The sequence below is a fragment of the Arctopsyche grandis genome, chromosome 8 (assembly GCF_051622035.1).
Source record: "Arctopsyche grandis isolate Sample6627 chromosome 8, ASM5162203v2, whole genome shotgun sequence".
NCBI classification, from domain to species: domain Eukaryota; kingdom Metazoa; phylum Arthropoda; class Insecta; order Trichoptera; family Hydropsychidae; genus Arctopsyche; species Arctopsyche grandis.
Window position 1 is genome coordinate 13,294,872 of NC_135362.1, and position 21,578 is coordinate 13,316,449.

The following is a 21,578-nucleotide window of genomic DNA, read 5'->3' on the forward strand; positions in this document are numbered from 1 at the left end:
TATCGTGCTGCATCAACTTTATTATAATTTGCAGTAGTTTTCCGAACGGGCTTTATCTGATCTGTCTTACTTCTTCACCATTATTTGCGTCAGCTGTTCTCAAATATTATTTTATTATATGTACCTATACATATACATATATACTGGATCGTGTGGGAAATCCATTAAACAATTCCGTTTTTGCTTTTTAAGTGCTATTCGTAAACTTTTCTATATTATGTATATAAAAGTTTTGCGCATTTCGTTAATGAAGTAGTTCGATTTTTCTTTTGAAAATTTAATTTTTTCTTTGGTAAACAAATTTGGGGTTGTTTTGTATATAAAAAAAAGAAAATATGAAAAGTTTAATATCATCATTGATTTGTTAATTTTGAAGTAAAACTCCTTTGTACCGGGTTGATACTATCCAAATAACTTGAACGAGTAACTTAGACGGTACTCGCAGCGTGGCAATAGATGATCCTACCGTTTTTTATCGTCTTGGACATCCAAGTTACTCGTACGAGCTCCTTGGTCCAAGCTAATCGCATCCTGTTAATCCGGTATTTAAGAGTGATTCATGGAACTGTCCGCGCTATTAAAATATAGTAATTTTCAGTCGGAGCGCTAGCGAGTGTATTATTATGAACTTACTATTTATCTACTCAGGTAATCGGCACTACGTACGAATTCATCTCAGGTCATCGTACGAATTCGCCGCACATGTTTTTTTTTTTTTGTTTATCGAACTTCTTGCAGTTACCGCATTCCATCTTTTGACGAGTCTACGCTTCTCTTCAATATCAAACGAATTGCCGAAATGAATGGACGATATGTAGATAGATACATAGTCAGAGCTCGACAGAACGTTAACCATTTACAGCTATCCCAGTTCTGCCACCATTGAATCGCCTTCATCAATTTTTGTGTGGAATTCACTTGGAGCGATTTTCTTGTCATACAACATATAAAGCAAGCACACATTCATCATATATTCATCAGAATAGTTTTGAAAGCGTCGCTTTACGCGCTCGGAGTAAATTAACGACAATGACATAGTATATTATTCAGCACGCGCTCATGGAATAGTACGAGATGACAATAGAGATAATTCCGCGTCGTCTGCGCCGTCGGAAACAATATACCATAATAAGATTAATCTGTTTTCATGAATGATTTCGGCGTCAAATAAGTAACTATTAGTCTAAACTTAAAAAAAAATCAGCTTTTTCATATATTTATGCACATATGTATGTAAATATAATTTCAGCCGTGGGGAGAGATTGTTGCGAGCGCGTTTATTAACATGTTGTTTGTTTATCCCGCGCCTAATATCCGCATCACTTATGACCAGGGGGGTAGATTGCGTGTTTGCATGGTCGGGGTGGGTGGATTTTGGGGTGGGAATAGGAGGGCGAGCCTGAAGCGGCCTAAGCTTTCGGATGAGAGATGGCCCTGCCTGAGCCGGGTGGGATGAGTGGGTGGGTGGGCGGGCGAGTGGCTCTTCTCGTACCCAAAATCGATACGAATGCTGCGAGAGATGATCCCCGGTCCACGAGGGTATCCACTGTCTCCGATACGAGTTTCCGTTCCGTGCCGCCCTGGGGCATCGTCTCTTGAGCTTCTAATCTGGCCCATTCAATTACGGCAATCACATGGAAAAGTACTTCATTACCCGACCAATCCTTGCCATCGCATATGAAAATATGAATAAGCTTACTTTTATATTATTTTTATTAGTTTTATTTTCATTCATATTTGATTCCAACCATAGTTGATTTCACCATGTCAAATATTTGAACTATTTCCCTTCTATCTTCTATCTAGTTTAATATATAATTTCTAAAAAGACTTCGTATGTATGTATTTAAGTTTTGGTTCGTAGAATCCGTGACTTTATCGAAAATATAAAATTTTCTATTAAGACAATATCGATATCGATTTCGTTTCCGTGTTCGATTTCGATTACTTTTTCAGTACCGGATCCGGATTCTTTTTTCAGTTCCGGATCCCGATTCCTTATTCAGATCCGGATCCCGATCCCCTTTTCAGTTCCGGTTCCTGATTCCTTTTTTCAGTTACAGATCCCGATTCCTGTTTCAGTTCCGGATTCGGTTGAATATTATTTTTTTTCTATTCAAATAAATTTAATAAAGAAACAAATTAATGTTTACTATTAGATTAGCCATGTTTAAACAGTTTATATTACAAATACCGAGTGAGGCCGGGTAAAACTTCTAGTATTTTATAATTTACTCGTTTAAGTAATACTTAATTAGTACTTAATTTGATGGTTGTCAAATTAAGTTGTCAGATTTATAACAGTTATAACATATGACTGTTATAAATTAATGACTATAAGTAACTTTTACCAATAGCGAATCATTGAAAAAAATCGTATACTATTTTATTACTTCGGCTGTAACTGAGCCCAGGATCCTCCAGGATGTTTTGTTTTTAATTAGTAAAAGCTATTATTATTAAAAGCTAGTAATATGAGACTATCTTTTATGTTTGAATTTAGACCAATTTTGGCGTAGATTATTCTGCCTGATTTCTACCTAGCCAATTAGTGTCATTCTTCTTACATCATGATAGTGCTAATCTTCAATGCTCGGATTAAATGGCTCTGTTTTCGATGTTTTGTATGCGGTCTTCGAATTATCACTGAATGCCCATATATTCAAATTGGAAACATATATTTTTCTATGGTATGTCTAAATATGCAGTTTTTCAGTTTACGTATTTTCTAATTTTTAATAATTTAGTAATTTATTGATCGAATGACCGAAACAGATTAGAAGCGTATATGTAAACTATTATTAGATTCGTTAAACCATCTCGTCTTAATTTACAACATTATAATTTAAACGATCCGTTAGTGTGAATATATAACATGCGATAACTCACAGCGAACACGCCGTTTCCCGCACGCTTTGATTTTTCCGAACGTTTACATTAGAAAATGAACGGAAAGAAAAGCGGTTATACCGCGATTCGCTTTCCACGAACTTTTTATTTTATATTCGTAGCGTTGATTGTCGCCCGTCGCTCTGTTTTTTTTTGCTATTTTTTTTCTCTTTCCCATTTTATTATTTTCTTTTGACAGACTGTGCTTTGCTTTGCGAAACGTAAAGAATAAAAAAGCTGCGTTCGAATTCTACTGTCGCATAGCATCGGTCTCGTCACACAGTACATATGTATGTACATTCATATCTATATTTGCTGTAATAAATTGACACAAATTTCATAAGAAATATTGTTATCTTTCGCTTTTCTCTTCCCGTTGTCCCTTTTCGTATTGTGTCGCTTTGTACTTTCGTAGATAATATTTCTATACATATGTATGTACATACATATATAAATATATATAAAGGCCCTATCTGATAAAGGCCCCCGAAGACGATTTAACCAATTTTAATAATTGCAGTTTTTTTCAACATATTTGAAACGTACTCTAACTCATGACGTCATTCACAGCTAAATATACGTTAAAGGTTCAAAGAACGATACACGGTTTGTTTCATTAATATGTTTTTAATTATACGAACATATCGTATTCGAACTATGTAGTGCAAATATTGATTAGCGATGTGTGCTCGGGTTAATTTTACGATTTGCAAACATGTTTTAGCTGTTTATTCTGAAATATCGTACATACATACATATATTAATATTTTTCGAGATGTTGGGAATTCGCCGAATTTACTCTCAAGATCCAATTAAATGTTGAAGTTCAGATTCTCGCCGAGTTTTGGCTGGTGTTGGTGGTGGTTTTGTACTCCAAAACGTTTATTAGTCAAATCAGGCGAAAACGCGTAGACGTCTCACGCTCGAGTTTAATAATTATTAAATTTATATGGCTTTCGAACTTTTCACCGAAGGACTTCATCCATGCATCGTTGCTATCTGCTCTTATATGTATGCATATATTTTACTTTATTTTATTTAATTATTAGGTATATAGGATTTCAATAAATTGGGCTCCGCATAATCTTGGCCCTATCGGAAACATAAGCGTAAACGCATTTTAACATCGACTGACATTTCTGTCTAAAGAATGCAACCTTGACTATAAAATAATTTATGTATATTATTGTCTTATCTTATCTTCTATGATGCATATACATATGTATGTGTACTGAATTTGAATCCAACTGCTTGCCATGTATAATATAGTGAAGGTTTCTTTCATATACGGTGAAGTTAATCATAAAATTCAACATTGCTTAAACTTTGCTATTTGAACTATAGTGATTTTTAGGGATAGAATGAGAAAAAATACTTATTTCATAAATTAAGTATACATACATATTTCATAAATTTATATTTCGGCGTGCCCTTTATCATCAATATGTACAGTCAACCCTCCTATAACGTGCTGGGTCAGTTCAAAATGTAAAAAAAATATAAAACTTATGTGTGAAAATTATAGGAGGATATTGTTCGCCTTATTTTTTTTTAATTTTTCTTCTTGAAGATACATATATTGTTGACTGTATATTCACGTCTTCCTATCTCTATACTATATTTTTTAAGTAAAACTTCTTTACGGACGGTTGTTGTTTGATAGTAACGTTATTATCACAAAGCGTTGCAGCGCTGAAACATTACACGAAACTTACTCGAATTCACCTCTTTCCCCCACGACCCACGGGCTACGGCCTCGAGCCATGACCCAGTGTTGCTGGCCAAACCTTGGATATACAGTGCCCGACAGAATTAAGTGGACACTTCAGAAAAAAAACTTTTAGACTGAATATTTTTGTTATGATACATTTTACACAAGAGAAATAAATCAGTAATATTCATGATACTTAGGTTTAAAAAATTATACAAAAATATTTTGAAAAAACTATACCGTTTATTAAAAAAAAAAAAAATGAGCAAAATACGGAAAAATGAGCAGTACAGTCAAAATTAAGTGGACAGAGAGAAATTGAGATATATATATTTTTTAAAACTTGTATGAGATCCTTTGGAATTAATTACAGCCTGCAGTCTATTGGGTGTGCTTTCAACTAATTTTTGGTGTGTCAGCATCTAAATTTTTTCAAATAGTGGACAATTCATCAAAAAACATACTTTTATCATTGTGACCGATTTTTAAAAATTTTTGGTCCATTATAGACCACTAATTTTCTATGGGATTAATATCTGGTGATTGGGGAGGCCACTCAATTGATTAAATTGTATCTTTTTCGAAAAATTTCATTGTTTTCTTCGATTTGTGTTTTACGTCGTTGTCCTGTTGAAAGATGAAAGTACTCCCCAGTCCCATTTTTTTCGACTGATTCTTCCAAATTGTCTTTGATTATATCGATGTATATATCGGAGTCCATTATTCCTTCTATTTTGGCTGGACTCTGACGCCCTTCCAGGAAAAACAGCCCCATATCATAATTGAGCCACCACCATATTTCACCGTTTTCTCAACACACTTGTTTTTGAGGGCTTCACTGAATTTTTCCCATACTTTTCTTTTACTTTTTGTGGCGAACAGCGCAAATTTACGTTCGTCACTTCACACAATTCGTTTCCAAAACGATAAAGGCATTGCAATATATTTTTTGGCGAATTTTAATCTCTTCGCTTGGTTCACCTTTCTGGTTAAAGGTTTGCGTCGCATTCTACATTTTTTTAAGCCAGCTTCTTTTAATCTACGCGACACTCTCTTCTCCAAGATATTCAACGAAAGGTCTTCTTTAATTTTCCGACAAGTTTTCGTCGGTTCTTGCTTTACTTTCTTAAAAATCAGACAATTACCCCGTCGATTTGTTCATTTTTTTCTTCCTCTTCCCGGTAAATTCTCAACAGTGTCATGGTTTTTGAATTTATTCCAAATCTTTTCGGCAGCACTTTGAAATGCAATATTTACTCGCGATATCACAAAAACTCACACCAATTGTATCATCTTTTACCACAAATTTTCGAACTTAAATATGAATTTCAGATTTTTTTCGACATTTTATTTTTATAACACTACACGGGAACAATATTAACGAAACAACTGTCTTCTACCAATTCAAAAGATAGAATGATAAAACACAAAGAAATTGAAGAAATCGTATCAGTGATAACTGAAATACAGGGTCCCCAAACACATTCGTTCCGCATGAACGCACGACCCAATTTTTGAACAATGTCAACGAAACAGCTATAAAGCGAAAAAAACTAAATTAGGATCATAAAATAACACCCTTTTAATTTTTGAAAACTATAAAGCTCTATGTTAAATACTTTTTGAGAAAACCGCTTTCTTGTGAACACATAAAAAGTGTCCACTTAATTCTGTCGGGCACTGTACATATGTGACTCCAGATCGATCGTTTCCCATTAGAGTTTGCCAATTTGTCTGATTTAATTGTTGAAGCGGTTCATACCAAATACTCTCATTTGTCACCATTATTTGAATTTAATTTCATATTTATTTATTTATTTAAAGTTTGGACCGTTGTAGCATTACAGGAATTCCTAATGCGCCACAATGGTCAAAAATATAACAGAAAAGACAAGAAACAAAATAATAAATTAGACATAACAAAAACAAAACATATATATACACAAACAACTAAAAATAATAATTATTATTATTATATATCGTTTATCGTCTTGAATTCATTCTATGTTTACAAGGTTTTTGTATTTCGTAATATTCTTTCTCGATTATGATTTTCAAGTTATGAATTCCATAAGTCCTCACCAGATAGAGTTTCAAAATTTGTCATCCGGACTGACCGAAACCAATCACGACAAGCAAATAATACACCACCACCACGTCGATCTACTCTATCGCGACGATGCAGCCTCCAGGAAGAATCAAAAATTTCAGCATCAAAAAATGATGAAGTCAACCATGTTTCCGTTAGTGCTACCATATCATCACAAATATGTAGTAGAAACGGCTGAATTAAACGCAGCCAGCTTTGTCCTGAGACCTCGTGCATTTTGGTAATAAATTACCAATTTTGGGTCTCCCGGTTTGGCGCGTGACTTTCTTTGAGACAAGAAATGGCAGTTTTGATTGAGCCAACGGAGGTTGAGCCAATGGAGACGAAACGGAAGAGGAAGCAGAAGAAGAAGCCAACACAGTCACAACAGAATCACGACTATCAGGACCATTTGAGCAGGCAGATGTAGGAGAAGAGGCAAACATCGACGTCACTGCCACCGTTTCCATAGAAGATTCACTAATACTTGCAGACGTAGTTTTAATATCAGGCTTCAAACATCTAGCAGCTCCCGTACAAACATCAGCAAATGAAACACTTGGGCGCAGCTCTAATGATGAAACAACGTCAGTGGCAGACATAGAAGTAGTATTAGTATTCGATTTTATATTCTTAATGCTCATTCCCCAATCTTTAAATCTACCAAAATGAACACCAGCAGGCCAAGAACCAGCAGAAAATAACAGGCCAGCGACAGAAGCAGGAACAGATACCTTAAAGGATGTATAAGATCCTCGTGCATTAAGAGGGGAAACCACAATGCCATCCTTTAATCCACAGATGGCACTAACGTGAGTCAAAACCTCGTCACACGAAGTGTCCAATGAGAGCTTCCATATATGTATATTGACATTCCTTTTGACGGAAACAATAATTCCAGAAGCTGCTGTTCCCACCTCAAATTTACGTCTAAGTGGAGGTATATAAATATATATATATATTATAAATGTATGTAGGATCAGGATGCAAGGGGTTCCAAATGATACACGTGGATTAGATCAGACAGTGTTTATTGTACATAGAGATAAACATAGTTTTTATACTAGAAATAAGGACAAACTAGTTGTAAGTAGAGTAAGAAAGAATAAGACGGCTGGGGGTGTTTTTCACAGGGGTGTGCTCATGTATAATGCCCTCCCTGAGTGCGTCAGGTCTGCTAAAAACATGGATGCATTCCTGCGAGGTGCAAAGAGACACCTCTGTGAGGGACAGTACATATAAGTTAATTATAAATTTTAGAGTTAAGTATAATAATTAAGATGTATTTTTAAATTAGCTTGATAGCTAAAATATATATAAATAAATAAAATAAATACGTCTTTACGTAAGGCCTACCGATTGGCAAATGTTTCTTATCTATGGTTACAAGCTAGGTATTACACAAACGCTTCACTCATACACGCTCTGTACTATGCACCCTGCGCATTCAAAACCAAATCCTATACTTATATATATATATATATATATATATATATATATATATATATATATATATATATATATATATATATATATATACATATATATATATATATATATATATATATATATATATATATATATATATATATACATATATATATATATATATATATATATATATATATATATATATATATATATATATATATATATATATATATATATATATATGTATATTAAATCTGTACAAATTTGGCTATAAGTGCTAAAAATGTCAGCTACTAATCATGATGAACTTGAATGTCTGCTGTTTGTCCCAATTTATATATGTTTCATTTGTATTTAATGTAATTAATATTTATTTATTTATTGTTGCAGCTACCAAAGATGAGCCGGAGAGCGACCATAACAATTCGTTGCACAGACCGAATTTCCATTCGGCGTCGCACCGATGCGATGGCAAACACGCTTACAACGGTTATTCCGAAGAGTTCCTCGATAGACTTGAACCAAATGGTAACATTCCGGTGGACAAGGACCACAGATACGGTGAGTGTCCCCCGAATTCACCCCCCGAATATTCTTGGGGAGTTTTGCGTTTGTTGACACAGTCGTTTACGGCCCAATTAAAAGGTCCTTGCGCCTTCTATCAGTGCAGATTTAACGACCGGATTAATATTACGGTCGGTCACCCTTACGCACAATTGAAGTGAAGGCATTCAACGTTAGGGGAAAATTGAATGTTTGCAGGGGTATCAGCATAAATATTTCGCACAAAGGCATGCATATCGTAAAACTTTACGAGGAAGCAACAATAATGATCTTTTTCAGCCCTCCCGTCTCCGATTTATTGTAGTCATCGTTTGCGGAATTGTAAATATGATGCTTACTTAAATTTTATGTCTGCGTGTCCGAAATGGTATTTAACTTGGGTTTTGGTTTTTGAGGGCGTTTATTTTTGTCATTTGTATTGCCTGCTCGACAAAACAATCCTTGTAAACGCGATAAAGTGAAAAATTAGCGAAATTAGCTCATAGTATTACAGAAAAAAATGTGTAAACAATGTACATTTTGGACTTGGACTAGATAATTGATTATAAGTATCTCAAAGCAATAAAAAATCACAATGAATATAAATTTGAGCAAAATTGAAAGATTTTACATTGACGACAAAATTATTTTTTTGGTTTGAGTGTAAAAATAACACTACACGCTGTTTGGAATTTTATGATTGATAAAATATATTTGTGATGTTATGAATAAGTTTATTTTCCATTGAGGCTATGGAAGTCTGCTTCTTTTCCACACGTACAAGTTTATATGTACATATCTATCGATAGAGTTCTAGTCTATTGAAATACGTTTCCTTCAACACTGTTTGTCCACTCTAGCTATTCCGAATAAAAGTCGATAAACTTTTCAGCAAAAGTGCGGACGGAGGGTAGAAAAATCCGAATTCAAATATTCCACCGTCTTACAGTGCTTTCAGCTACCCAGGCACACACATGCTGATTCATGACTATTGACGAGACACATATAAAGATGGAAGCAGGTTCGTTCTGCATAATACTTACATACATACATACATACAGTTCGTACTTATTTCGGACGAACCAGCCGGTTTTGTGATTTACAAAAGAAAAACCTGCATCAAAAGAGTAGAGTGAATAGCCAGCAAGTTGTACACACACACATAAGGGAAACGTGCCTAAAAAGTGGGTCATTCGGCCACGGGATAAATCGTGCCGAAACATCCTACACCCCCCCCCCCCATTCAACGAACGACACTTTCATTCATAATATAAAAGTTCCACTTTATAAACGCGGGGCAAAGAGCACGTTAGCCCTGTGCAACCCCTCCCCCTGTTTCGTAAAAGTTTAACACCTATCCACCGTGTCGTTTGGTTAATCGAAACTCATTGATCCCCCTATGGCCACATCCCCGTCCCCTATCTGTATGCTCTCGCCCTATATAAGCGTTTACGGCGCAGGCTGGAGGGTCCTCGACGACGTTACTCGAGCTAAAGCCCTCTTCTTGCAGACTGAAGGTCCCGCTGGGCGTAATATTTTTCCACGCCTTTGGCACGTTACGTGCCCCACAATGGTGTTTCCGCCGTTATTGGAAATCGGCTATGCTGTGTTGTGCTTCGTCGTCTTCGGCCATATTTATTCCTCGCATCAATTTGTCCAGATTTTCAGACGTGTTTATTATTTATCGTCGGAGGGTCCCTTTGTGCTTTTCTCGCCCTCCTACTCGGTCGCTGTACCTGTACATCTATCTCAACCTGGGTGGTTCAAAATTCAGGCGATCTAGAATGTGAGGGTTTGTTATTATTCGTTTTGATACGTCTTGCCCGTCGTTGATGGAACAGTTAAGACTTCAGTTCCCTAATAATTATGTGCATCGTAGACGTCATAATTTGGTACATACATAAAAACATGTGAACAACATTGGTGATGGCTGTTGATGTTATTCCCAATTTTACTCCTTAAATTTAACCGTGATATGTTTTGTGCCTACTTCTTTTGTCGCTATTGTTTTTTTTTTATGTATTACTAGTCGTTTTACCTGGGTTCGTAATTTGTAATATAAGCCGCTTAAACATGGCTAATCTAATAATAAATATTCTGAAACTAAACTGAAAAAGGAATCGGGATCCGGAACTAAAACAAGAATCTGGATCCGGCAATGAAAAAAGAATCCAGAATAGGAACTGAAAAAGAAATCCGGAATCGGAATCGGAATTGAAATCAGAACCGGGAATTGGAACTGAAATCGAAATTGATATCGATATCGTCATCATAGAAAATTTGATTTTTTCGATAACGTTACGGATTCTACGAACCAAAACTTACATATGTATGTACATACAAATAAATGTTATATTAGATGTATGTTTATATATTTTTTCTCTGTAATATTTTTGACCATTGTGGCCTATTAGCAATTCCTGTAATGCCACAATGGTCCAAACTTGAATAAATAAGTAAATAAATCTTTAATATTGAATTGTGTTCAAGTTTTTAAACAATTTTTTTAAAGATGACTGTTTATTGTATGTGATTTTAAAACGATTCATGTATATTTATTTATTTTATTTATTTATTTATTTTAAAAAATCAATACCACAGAGACTTGACAGGTTGCCCCAAAGCGTCAATGTGATTTTAATACAAATAATAAAAATCATAAAAATTACAAAAAAAACATCATAAAAAAAATAATAAAAATCATAAATAAAAAAAAAACATAAGAAAATAATAAAAATCATAAATAAAAAAAAAAACATCATAAAAAAATAATAAAAATCAAGTAAAAAATATGTACACAAAATAAAAACAAAGAAATAAGATTGAAAAATTTATATCGTGCTATTTAGGATGTGTTCCACCAACTCAACATAACTGGCATCGAATAGGTCCAAGTAATGTGCCAGTAAGTTAAGGAGTCGAACAGCTCTCGAGAGGGGGGAGTTCATGAGCACGTTTGATTTAGCCCTAATTGGTAAAAATATATCATGTTTTCTTAAAACTCTACGATTTTCCGGGGCCCAGAATTTTAGTTTCTCCAGGATAGTGGGATTGTGAATCTCTCCTCTAAGTAATTTTACGAAATGTTTCCCAAGAAATAAATCTCTTCTCTTTGCCAGGGAGTTGAAACCCAAAGATCCCAAGACAAAGGCACTAGGGAACAGATATGGATAAAATCCAAATGTCTTCAGATATAAAAATCTAAGGAATTTCCTTTGGACTCGTTCCAACATTAGAGAGTAACGAAGTTGATAGGGAGACCATATAATGGAGCCAAACTCGAGCACACTGCGAACTAATGTACAATATAAGAGACGAATGGCAGTGAGCCCTAGTTCGGACGAATTACGGATTACGAATCCAAGGATTTTTGTTGCCCTATCACAGATATTCTCAATGTGAATGTTGAAACTCCAACTATTTTCGAAGACTATTCCCAGATCAGATATAAATAATTCTCTCTGAAGAAGAGAATCATGAAATTTATACGGATATTTAATAGGAGAACGAGAACGAGAGTAAGAAATGACCCGACACTTTAGGATATTGAAGGGAAGTTTATTAACATTAGCCCATTCATAAATAGAATTCAAATCCTCTTGCAAATAAAGAGCGTCAGGTAAATCAATTATTCTCTTATAGATTTTTAAGTCATCCGCATATAATAAAAATTTAGAATGGTGAATAGAAGATTGAATATCGTTGATAAATATTAGGAATAATAAAGGGCCAAGATTTGATCCTTGGGGAATCCCAAAAGTGGCAACATACTCATAAAAAAAGCAACTCCCAAACTTAACGAATTGACGTCGATCCTGTAAATAAGAAATAAAAAGACCAACAAGATTATAAGTAAATCCAATAAAACTTAATTTACTAACCAAAATTTTATGATCAACTTTATCAAACGCCTTCTCAAAATCAGTATATATTACATCCATTTGATTATTACAATCCAAAGTGCTGGTTATGTCATTAGAGAAACATAACAAGTTGGTAATGGCTGATCTGGCCGGACGAAAGCCATGCTGCTGATCAATGAGCATACTTTGAAAGTGATTAAAAATGTATCTGTGTAATATTACCTCAAACATTTTGGCTGGCGCTGACAAGATAGTTATTGGTCTGTAGTTCCTTACACAAGATTTATCGTCCTTCTTATGAATAGGAGTTACTTTAGAGCATTTCTATAAATTGGGGAATGAAGAGTTCCTTAGAATTAAATTAAAAATGAATTTTAAAGGTTCTAAGAGACTAACCTCACATCCTTTTAGGATGTAATTAGGGATGGAGTCAGGACCGGAAGAATAAATATTTTTTAACTTTAGAAAGCCATATTTCAGATCGGAAGAGTCAAGATGATTAATCGCTAAAGTGGGGAAAGTAAATTCCGAGTCATTGGTAGGTTCCATGGAATCAGTAGGATTATTGAAAACTGATTTAAAAAAGTCGGCAAATCCATTAGCAATGTTTTGATCACCCTCTAACAATCCAGAATCATTGTACATAATGGTCGACTTTACACGATTTACACGTTTAGAATTAATGAAGTTCCAGAATTTCTTAGGGTTTTTAACTATGGAACTTTCACAATCAGCTACATAAACATTATATGCATTATTAATTAATTTCTTAATTTCCGTACGTAAAATACGGAAATTATTAAGATAAGAGTATATGTTTGTATGTAAATATTTGGCCGTAGATAAATTGACAGACAATTTCTCAGAGATCATCAACTTGTTTGTCAAGAAATACGGGTTTTATCTACAATAAAGTATGTAGTTGTATTCGTCGCTATGTTTCAATGAATAATTTAATAATAGACAGGACACCACTTTGAGCTTATGATTTTTTACATGGTAAAATATCATCTGAATGGAAGTTTAGTGATTTGGCTTTTTAATTGTCTGTCGTAGCTTCTGTAAGCTACATTAAATATCGTGGTCACCCTACGAGAGATTTTTCCGCTGGCAAAGCTCTACATTGTTGCTCACCTTTACTGCTCTAAAGATGAATCTTTATTTTCAACCTTGCAGTGTTAAAACAAACCGGTCTCTTATTTAGTATCAGCCTACTTACTTATCAAGTCTTTTGTATCGATCATGTCCAATTGCACGATTTCTTACTTGGCAAGAAGCATACTGGTCGACCTTCCCCATTAAAGTGATGAAAAATTAATTTATTGTTATTTTAACAATAAAAACATAATATATTCCAGTCGTTTGTTAACAATAGGTAAAGATAAATAAATTAAACTGTTCTAATAAGGAGTGCACGAATTGAATGTATACCAGTAATGCTGTGTTCTTTTACATTAGTTACCTGGTGTTGAGGTGTGACTCACCGGGCTTCTTCCTGCACATGCGACCTTGCGGCGTGCTGACGAATACACTTCCTTTTTGAAGTAAACATTGATCGGCTCGCCATTTACGTTCCAACTATTGTTCGATTTCAATATTCCGATTATTTTGTTTATATAAAATGCCGGCACAACAAACAAAACGTTCAGGACTTCATATATGTACCTATATTTATAGTATCTGCGGTATAATTTATTTTCCTTTGCATATAAATATGTAAACTTTTTATGAAAGACAAACGATTCAGTTCTTCATAAGAGATTTTGGTTGTTGACAATTTAGAATATGTATATTATATGTAGATACTCATTTTATCTTGGTGCAGTTCCATTAAACTTAAAACCTTGCAGAGAGTAAGTCAGAACTTAAAGAGCTAATAGTATTAGCCGACTTAGCAGACCTAATTCGAATCAGATCAACAGCTACAGTTCTCGTTCGTTTGTTAAACTTCGATTGTAGTTTTATAAAATCTATTATATAGGAAGAATAATGACGCTTACCTATAAAGTGTAAGTATCTACATACATATTTACATAGAAGATATTTTCAACTATGAAAATATATCGATTCTAGTGCTTGTATGTTTAATATATACATATATACATCAGTGGCGTATATTGGGTGTGTGCTAGGTGTGCGGCGCACACCCGTGAAAACCAAAGACCACATAAAGTAGTATTTTAATACAAAATAATGTGTTGTTGTATAAACAGGCATTGATGTGTATGGTGTATTTACCGCGTGCGCTAAATGTATGGTGTATGGTGTGGTGTGCAGTCTGCAGCGTGTTGTGTGATGTTAGATGTAGTTTGTGCGCCGCGACGAGAGAATACCTATGCCGTGCAGCAAATTGGTGGGTTTGGTTGGAGTGTGCAGGCGGATATTCGCTTGTATAGGTTTGTTCGCGATATTAAGACGTACGGTGTGCTACGACTTCAGAGCACCGCGCACCGCACCGCACCGCACCGCACCGCACCACTCGGCAATTGACCGAATGCGATGCGACACGTGGTCTCGTACTTTTTCGCACATTCGTATTTTTATGGTCATTCGTATCTCAGTCATACCTCTAATAACTAATAATGGCTAACAGTGTTCAAGACATTTTAACTATTCCGTTTTCAAATAGAAGTTTTGAGATAAAATTAAAAATAATTAAAGATGGGAAACCGTGTCCGTCTCTTCCAAATTTATCCAGTTTGCATAAAGAAAAAACAAAAGTTTACACTAGACATTTTTGCGTTTCAAATTATAAAAAATTCGAATGGATTACAGGCTGTGAAATTCGATCCAAACTTTTCTGCTGGCCATGTTTATTGTTCTCCAAAGATATTAATGTGTGGAACAAAGAAGGATTTGCTGATCTCAACCATTTGACAGCAGCACTGAAGAAACACGAAGGATCGCAGGCACACGTTCAATCATTTCTTTCCATACAAATGTTTGGCAAACAACGAATCGACGTATTGATTGACAGTCAACGTAAAGCCGAAATAAGTCGACATAATGAACAAGTAAATAAAAATAAAGATGTTTTAAAACGAATTATTAACGCAATAATCTATCTAGGAAAACAAGAACTGTCCCTGCGAGGTCACGACGAGTCATGTAATTCCGTAAACAAAGGCAATTACATTGAATATCTAAATGCTCTTCGAGAATATGATTCTGTTTTAGATACTCATTTAAATACTGCTACTACCTTTCGTGGTACTTCTCCAAGTATACAAAATGACATAATCGAAGCAATCGCTCATGTTATTAAAGTTCATATAAAAAATGAAGTAGAGTCAGCAAGTTTTGTTGCTATTATTCTCGATGAAACTTCAGATATAATGACAAAATCACAGCTCTCAACAGTTTTACGTTTTGTATGTAAAGGCAATGTACATGAACGGTTTATTAGTTTTACAGACGTTAGTGCTGATAAAACATCTAATGGTCTATTCCGTCACGTGGTGAACATAGTTGAAGAATTTAAAATTCAAGACAAATTGGTTGGACAGACTTATGATGGAGCAAGTGTAATGAGTGGACACGTAAATGGTTTGCAATCCAAAGTCCTCAATGCTTATCCTTTTGCTCTTTTTACACACTGTTATGCTCATGTATTGAATTTAGTATTGCAGCAAGGTCTTTCTGATATTAAAGAAAGTAAATCATTTTTTCAAACTTTAAATGGATTGTCTACATTACTTTTCAAAATCTTCCAAAAGAGTATTCACCCACAAGGTGGAATTTTACATCTCGTTTAAGTAGCACAGTACAACAATACAGAAGTCAATTTACAGATTTTTTTCGACATGTTATAGAAAATTGTGAATTATGGGACACAGATACTGTTATAAAAGCACGAGGGTTTTTAGGCTTTTTAGAGGATTTTCAAACAATTAAACTTCTTCAATTTTTTTCAAAACTGTTTGGAATAACTGATGTTTTGTATAACATTCTTCAATCTAAATCTTCGGACGTTTTATATTGTTGTAAAAAAATTAATGATGTTTTGCAGCAACTGAAATACGAAAGGGATAATAATTTTGAAATGTTATGGAATAATTATTTAAATGAAAAAAATGATGATCATGATCGTAGGCCACAAAGATTAAAAAATTATTCAGAAGTAGAAGATAAAACTTCATTTCGTCAATTATATTTCAAAATAGTTGATAGCATAATCGCACAAGTCGAATGTAGATATTCTTCACTTTCCAAATTAGAATATTTTCACCTTCTTTGTAATGATAAATATGACGAATATAAAGAAAATTTTCCAAATGTTTTAATTAATAAATTAAAAGATTTTTATGGATCACTGTTTGATTATATTCGATTGAAAAACGAACTCATTGTGCTATATTCCAGCTCTGAATTTTCAGAGAAACCTGTTCATGAATTAATACAATTCATGACAAAAAATAACCTCGAATCTGGTTTTAAAGAGGTGTTTAAGCTGGGAGAATTAATATTAACGATACCAAGCAGTACAGCTTCAGCAGAACGTTCTTTTTCGGCGCTGAAAAGAATAAAAACTTGCTATAGAGGTACGCAAGGTCAAGATAGATTATGTGGCCTTAGCTTAATTTCAATAGAAAAAAAGTTATTGGTGGAATTAAAACAGAAAGACACATTCTATGCAGACGTGATTGAAAAGTTTATGTCTCAGAAACGTCGCATTGAACTTATGTATAAATAACTAATAAATTAAACATTTTTGTAATGCAAAACGAGTATTTTTTTTTAATTGCTAATTTTATACCCTATGCCCTACGGCATACACAGCACACCCGGTATTAACACCCACCGTCCGCCACTGATATACATATATACATACATATGTACATAGGTGCAGCACGTTTTCTTGGTGTTCCATCTTGTAACATTATTTTTATTGATCTCGAAGATTTATTTAATTTATGTTCTAGAATACCCTTAAAAATGAACAATCCATATTGCAATCCATTATTCTTTTTATCATTTCATGCTCTGCATCGTTATCTATTGTATCTTCGATGTGCACATTTTTTGTACATTTATTTTATTTTATTTTATTTATTGAAAAATCAACAGACAACAAGATGTAGAAATGCATAAAAATAAAGAGTAAAAATATAATATATATATAACATCCGAGTTCAATTACAGATTTTTACAAAGATAAACAAATGAAAAAGATAAATAAATGAAAAGGAAAAGAATAAAAACTATAACATGACTAAATAGCACTTTGCATAACTAAACTGAAGTGTTAAAATATTGGAAAAACGTTATAAAATAGAGTAGAAGAAGAAATGGATCAATCGGTCAAGATTCTCTTGATGGTAGTCCTGAATTGATGTAAGGAAATACCGAGCAGATCAACCTCATTCAGCTCCCCGTTAAACATACGATAAACACGCTGCATATAAGAATATTTTTGGGAATATGTATTGAAAGGATAAAGTGAAAAGAGTGCAACGTGTCTAGAATACCTATGTAACTGCGATCCTAAAATCAACCTTACTCCGTAAATCAGAACAATCAGGGAAACCATTTATGAGCTCAATAGAAGAATGTAGCATCAATGAGTCGTCGCCTGACAGAAAGATTGTTGACAGATAGGATTATGGGTATGGCTCGGTGGTTGCGTTTATGTTTAGCATCGAGAGGTTACCGGGTTCGATCCCGTGCTAATATTTAATACTGCTGGGCAGACTTGGATATTTGTGATTCCACTTCGATGGCTTCTAATCAGAATTTGCCAATTTATCTGATTTCATAGTTGAAACGGTTCCTCCACCAAATTGGCAAAAATATCTGAATTAACTATGTTACAATAATCTTGATTAACGAACAATATGTAAAAATTTAAGTCTAAATCCATATTGTTATTTTCTTGTTCTTCAACCTCTCAAAATACAGCGATTTATGTAATAAAAATGCTGCAATGTTTGTAATTAATTATCTAGGAAGGTGCATTGGGGTCTATCTGTTAGGCCTTCCTGGTGTACATATGTAAAATAAAATATCTGCATAAATATAATGTAATACATAAAAATGAGGAACGTGTAGCATCAAACAGTCCTCGTTAATTCCGAGTTAAGATTCTATAAAACTTTTTTCATTTCATGGATCCTGTACATATGCCGCAGCGAGAACCAACGCGTGAGTAATATTATATTTTGACAACCGCAACTTCATCTTAAGTTTTTGAACAATGTATGTACAAGCAAACTCCCAAAATTAAGTAGAAGTAGCAACAAAAATAGCAAGTTATGCAGGCTAGTACATATTATATTTTATAAATATTACTTAAATTCTAAAATATTATAGATGCGTCAAAATATTACTCATATTACTAAGGGTTGGATCTTTTTTGAAGAAATATATAAAAATATGTTCATACATACTATTGAGAAATGCTTATAGTATGTAATTGTATCGTGAATATTTATTAACTTTCGCTCTCTCAGATTTTAACTCGGCATTTTCCGAAACTTTGTAGCAAATTTATTCGAACGAACTTCAGCCCGCGACGGGAGGGTTGCAATATTTACGACATTTTTGTTTTCCCATGTGTAATGTTTAATGATACGTGCCCTATCGGAAGATGTACGATAACTCAATTTTCACTTCCGATATTAGGTATAATGCACCTATAAACTCGGTGATCTAACGACCGCCAAGTACATACAAACACAAGAATAGCTATATTTTTTCGCGTCGTTCGTAAACGGGGTTAATTACGGATTTCAACGCGTCGACTTCGTCCTCGGGGGAGGATCATGGAAAACTGGGGTGAGGGTGTGGGAAGGGGGAAGGGGAGTGAAAATGGAAAGCCGGAAAGCGAGCTCAGATAAACCGGGCTGCGGAACCCATACATATACTAAATACCGATGATTGTCCGGCTTCGGAAGCCCCGACCGGTGAATATAAATGTGTATTTTTCTCCGTCGCACATTTTTCTATTTCGTTCTCTCGCGGATTTGTTATTTGTCGAGCAATAAATAAAAGATTAAGTAGGTGTAGAGTTTGCATTGTTAGCTAACTTGTGCAAATACCGGTGTTGGCGCGCGCGCCCATTTTCGCCATTCACCGCTCCGCATAATGGTCGCCGCAATAAACGGGACAAATATTTATCTGTTACGATTTCAATGACAAATCTTGGCATCGGGGAGCGATGTCCGCTGTTTCTTGTTTAATTTCATTTTTTTTGTATCAAATAATTCATTGTATGTACATAAACATTTTGCATTTGACTTAATTGGATTACATTCTGGATCATCAATTATATAGATAAAATGTGTAATTATAATTTTTTAAATGAAACTTCTTAATGGTGCGAATACACTGAATCGTACAGCTTGGACGCGCTCGTGGTTTCCAGCTGGGAAGGACATTTCTACAAGTCACTATTAATTCGCACGATTCTATGATTTCGACAAGTTTCTTCTACATTTATGACAAGTTTCTTCTACATAGAAATGGCAATCGTCGTTACCGATCACTGAAACGTATGTCAATACAAGGATAAAATATCCACGTAAACACTCCAGCTTGAGTTTTAGGAAATGCATGTGCAAAACTATCTAAATTAAAAACACGTGCCGCATACGGTTCTGTGTCTGCACCTTTAAGGACGTTATAGTGAATTGATTTGGTGTGACTAAACGCTTTGCAACACTGAAACATTGCATGAAACTAAAATGGGACAGTGGGGACGCCACCTTTTCCTCCTCTTTTGAAATTGAAAAAACTCTTCTTAATTGGTATGTACACATGTAATAGTTTTTGCATATGGAAGGTTTTATTTAAATTATCTTAAATCCGCAAAACAAAATAATCATATTATTTGTTTCTATGCATAAGGTAGCCACTTTTAATGAAAATAAATCGATCGTTTTTAGAAAAGATGAGTTTCCAGATTTTGAAAGACATGTAGTAATATTGTTCACATCTTGGACAGTAAGCTTGAAATGAACGAATGGAGCAATCCTTCGGCCTTTTAAACTCAGCGCAGTGAGCCACTATTGGTCGACTAATCTCGTTGGGTATTAAACGCTGTCGGCTCATAGGCCGTCGAGTCCCGATCGCTTATTGGATGATGAATGCTGGTCACCCATTGGTCGACGAGTACTACGTCAAGTTACTAAAAATATGAAAATAGTAATTTTAAATACATATGGGGTATATTACCACCTATGTACATACATACATGCGTATTTTAGAAGGTGCATGTGTACTTATTATATTTCACAAAAGGCATCGATGGAATACGAGTGCTCGCCGATTGAATTTGCTGTCGTAGACTCGCTTTAGATAAGAGTCTGTCTTCTCTTTTGGCTACATCCTCGACGCCTGGCGCCTTCTGTACTCTGCGGTATTACATCACTCGGTGTGTACACAAGGGGCTCTCGGCGGTTTTCTCACAATGCGTAGGGAGTTCAGATTTCGCGCTAAAATGGAATAATAAACCAACACACTCGAGCAGTCGACTTTCCCTCGCCTTCCTCGAGGACTCACATAGCCGCAAAATTAACCAACGAATAACTTAACTACTTCCCGAAAATCCCCCTCTCGTCGACCCCCTCCTCTGCCCCGTTTGTTTCGGTGGTAACCTTAACGCTAATTGTTTTAGATTCGCGTTCATCACTTGGCAAACGCACACGGTGCTGTTTAATTAGGACGTTAAAATTAAAGTCGGTCGCGCAGGGGTCGTAAATTTGTCCACATTTTCTTTGTAATGAAAGGGGTCGTTCTTGACTTTCCCCCGTCTCTTTCTATATATACATATATACTGTACCTTGTTTTGTTTTCGATTTGATCGTATTTCGCGTTTGTTCGGCGCAAACTTCGAATAATTCATCTGCGAACCATATTCAATTTTGCTCTCGCTTTGTTTTGACATCAGATTCGAGTTTGCCTCCAGGGCAGTTTTTCATCGCGAAGTTTGACAAGCTCCAACAATAAGTTAACGTGTGCGATTGTATTATGCTTTCCACCCCTTTTGTTTTCGTTTCGGTATTTATTAATGGATGCAGATTTGAGTTTAGTCACCTCTGATCTATTGTACTTT

At 34.8% G+C, this 21,578-nt stretch overlaps 1 protein-coding gene across 1 annotated transcript in view; it reads left to right on the top strand.

Moving 5' to 3' along the window:
- Eip63E (cyclin dependent kinase Eip63E) overlaps positions 1 to 21,578 on the top strand; it is a 143,088-nt gene that overhangs the window by 65,526 nt on the left and 55,984 nt on the right. Inside the window, exon 3 of the mRNA XM_077436867.1 lies at positions 8,511 to 8,681. Within this exon, the coding sequence (XP_077292993.1) occupies positions 8,511 to 8,681 (171 nt within the window). The remainder of the gene's footprint in view (positions 1 to 8,510; positions 8,682 to 21,578) is intronic.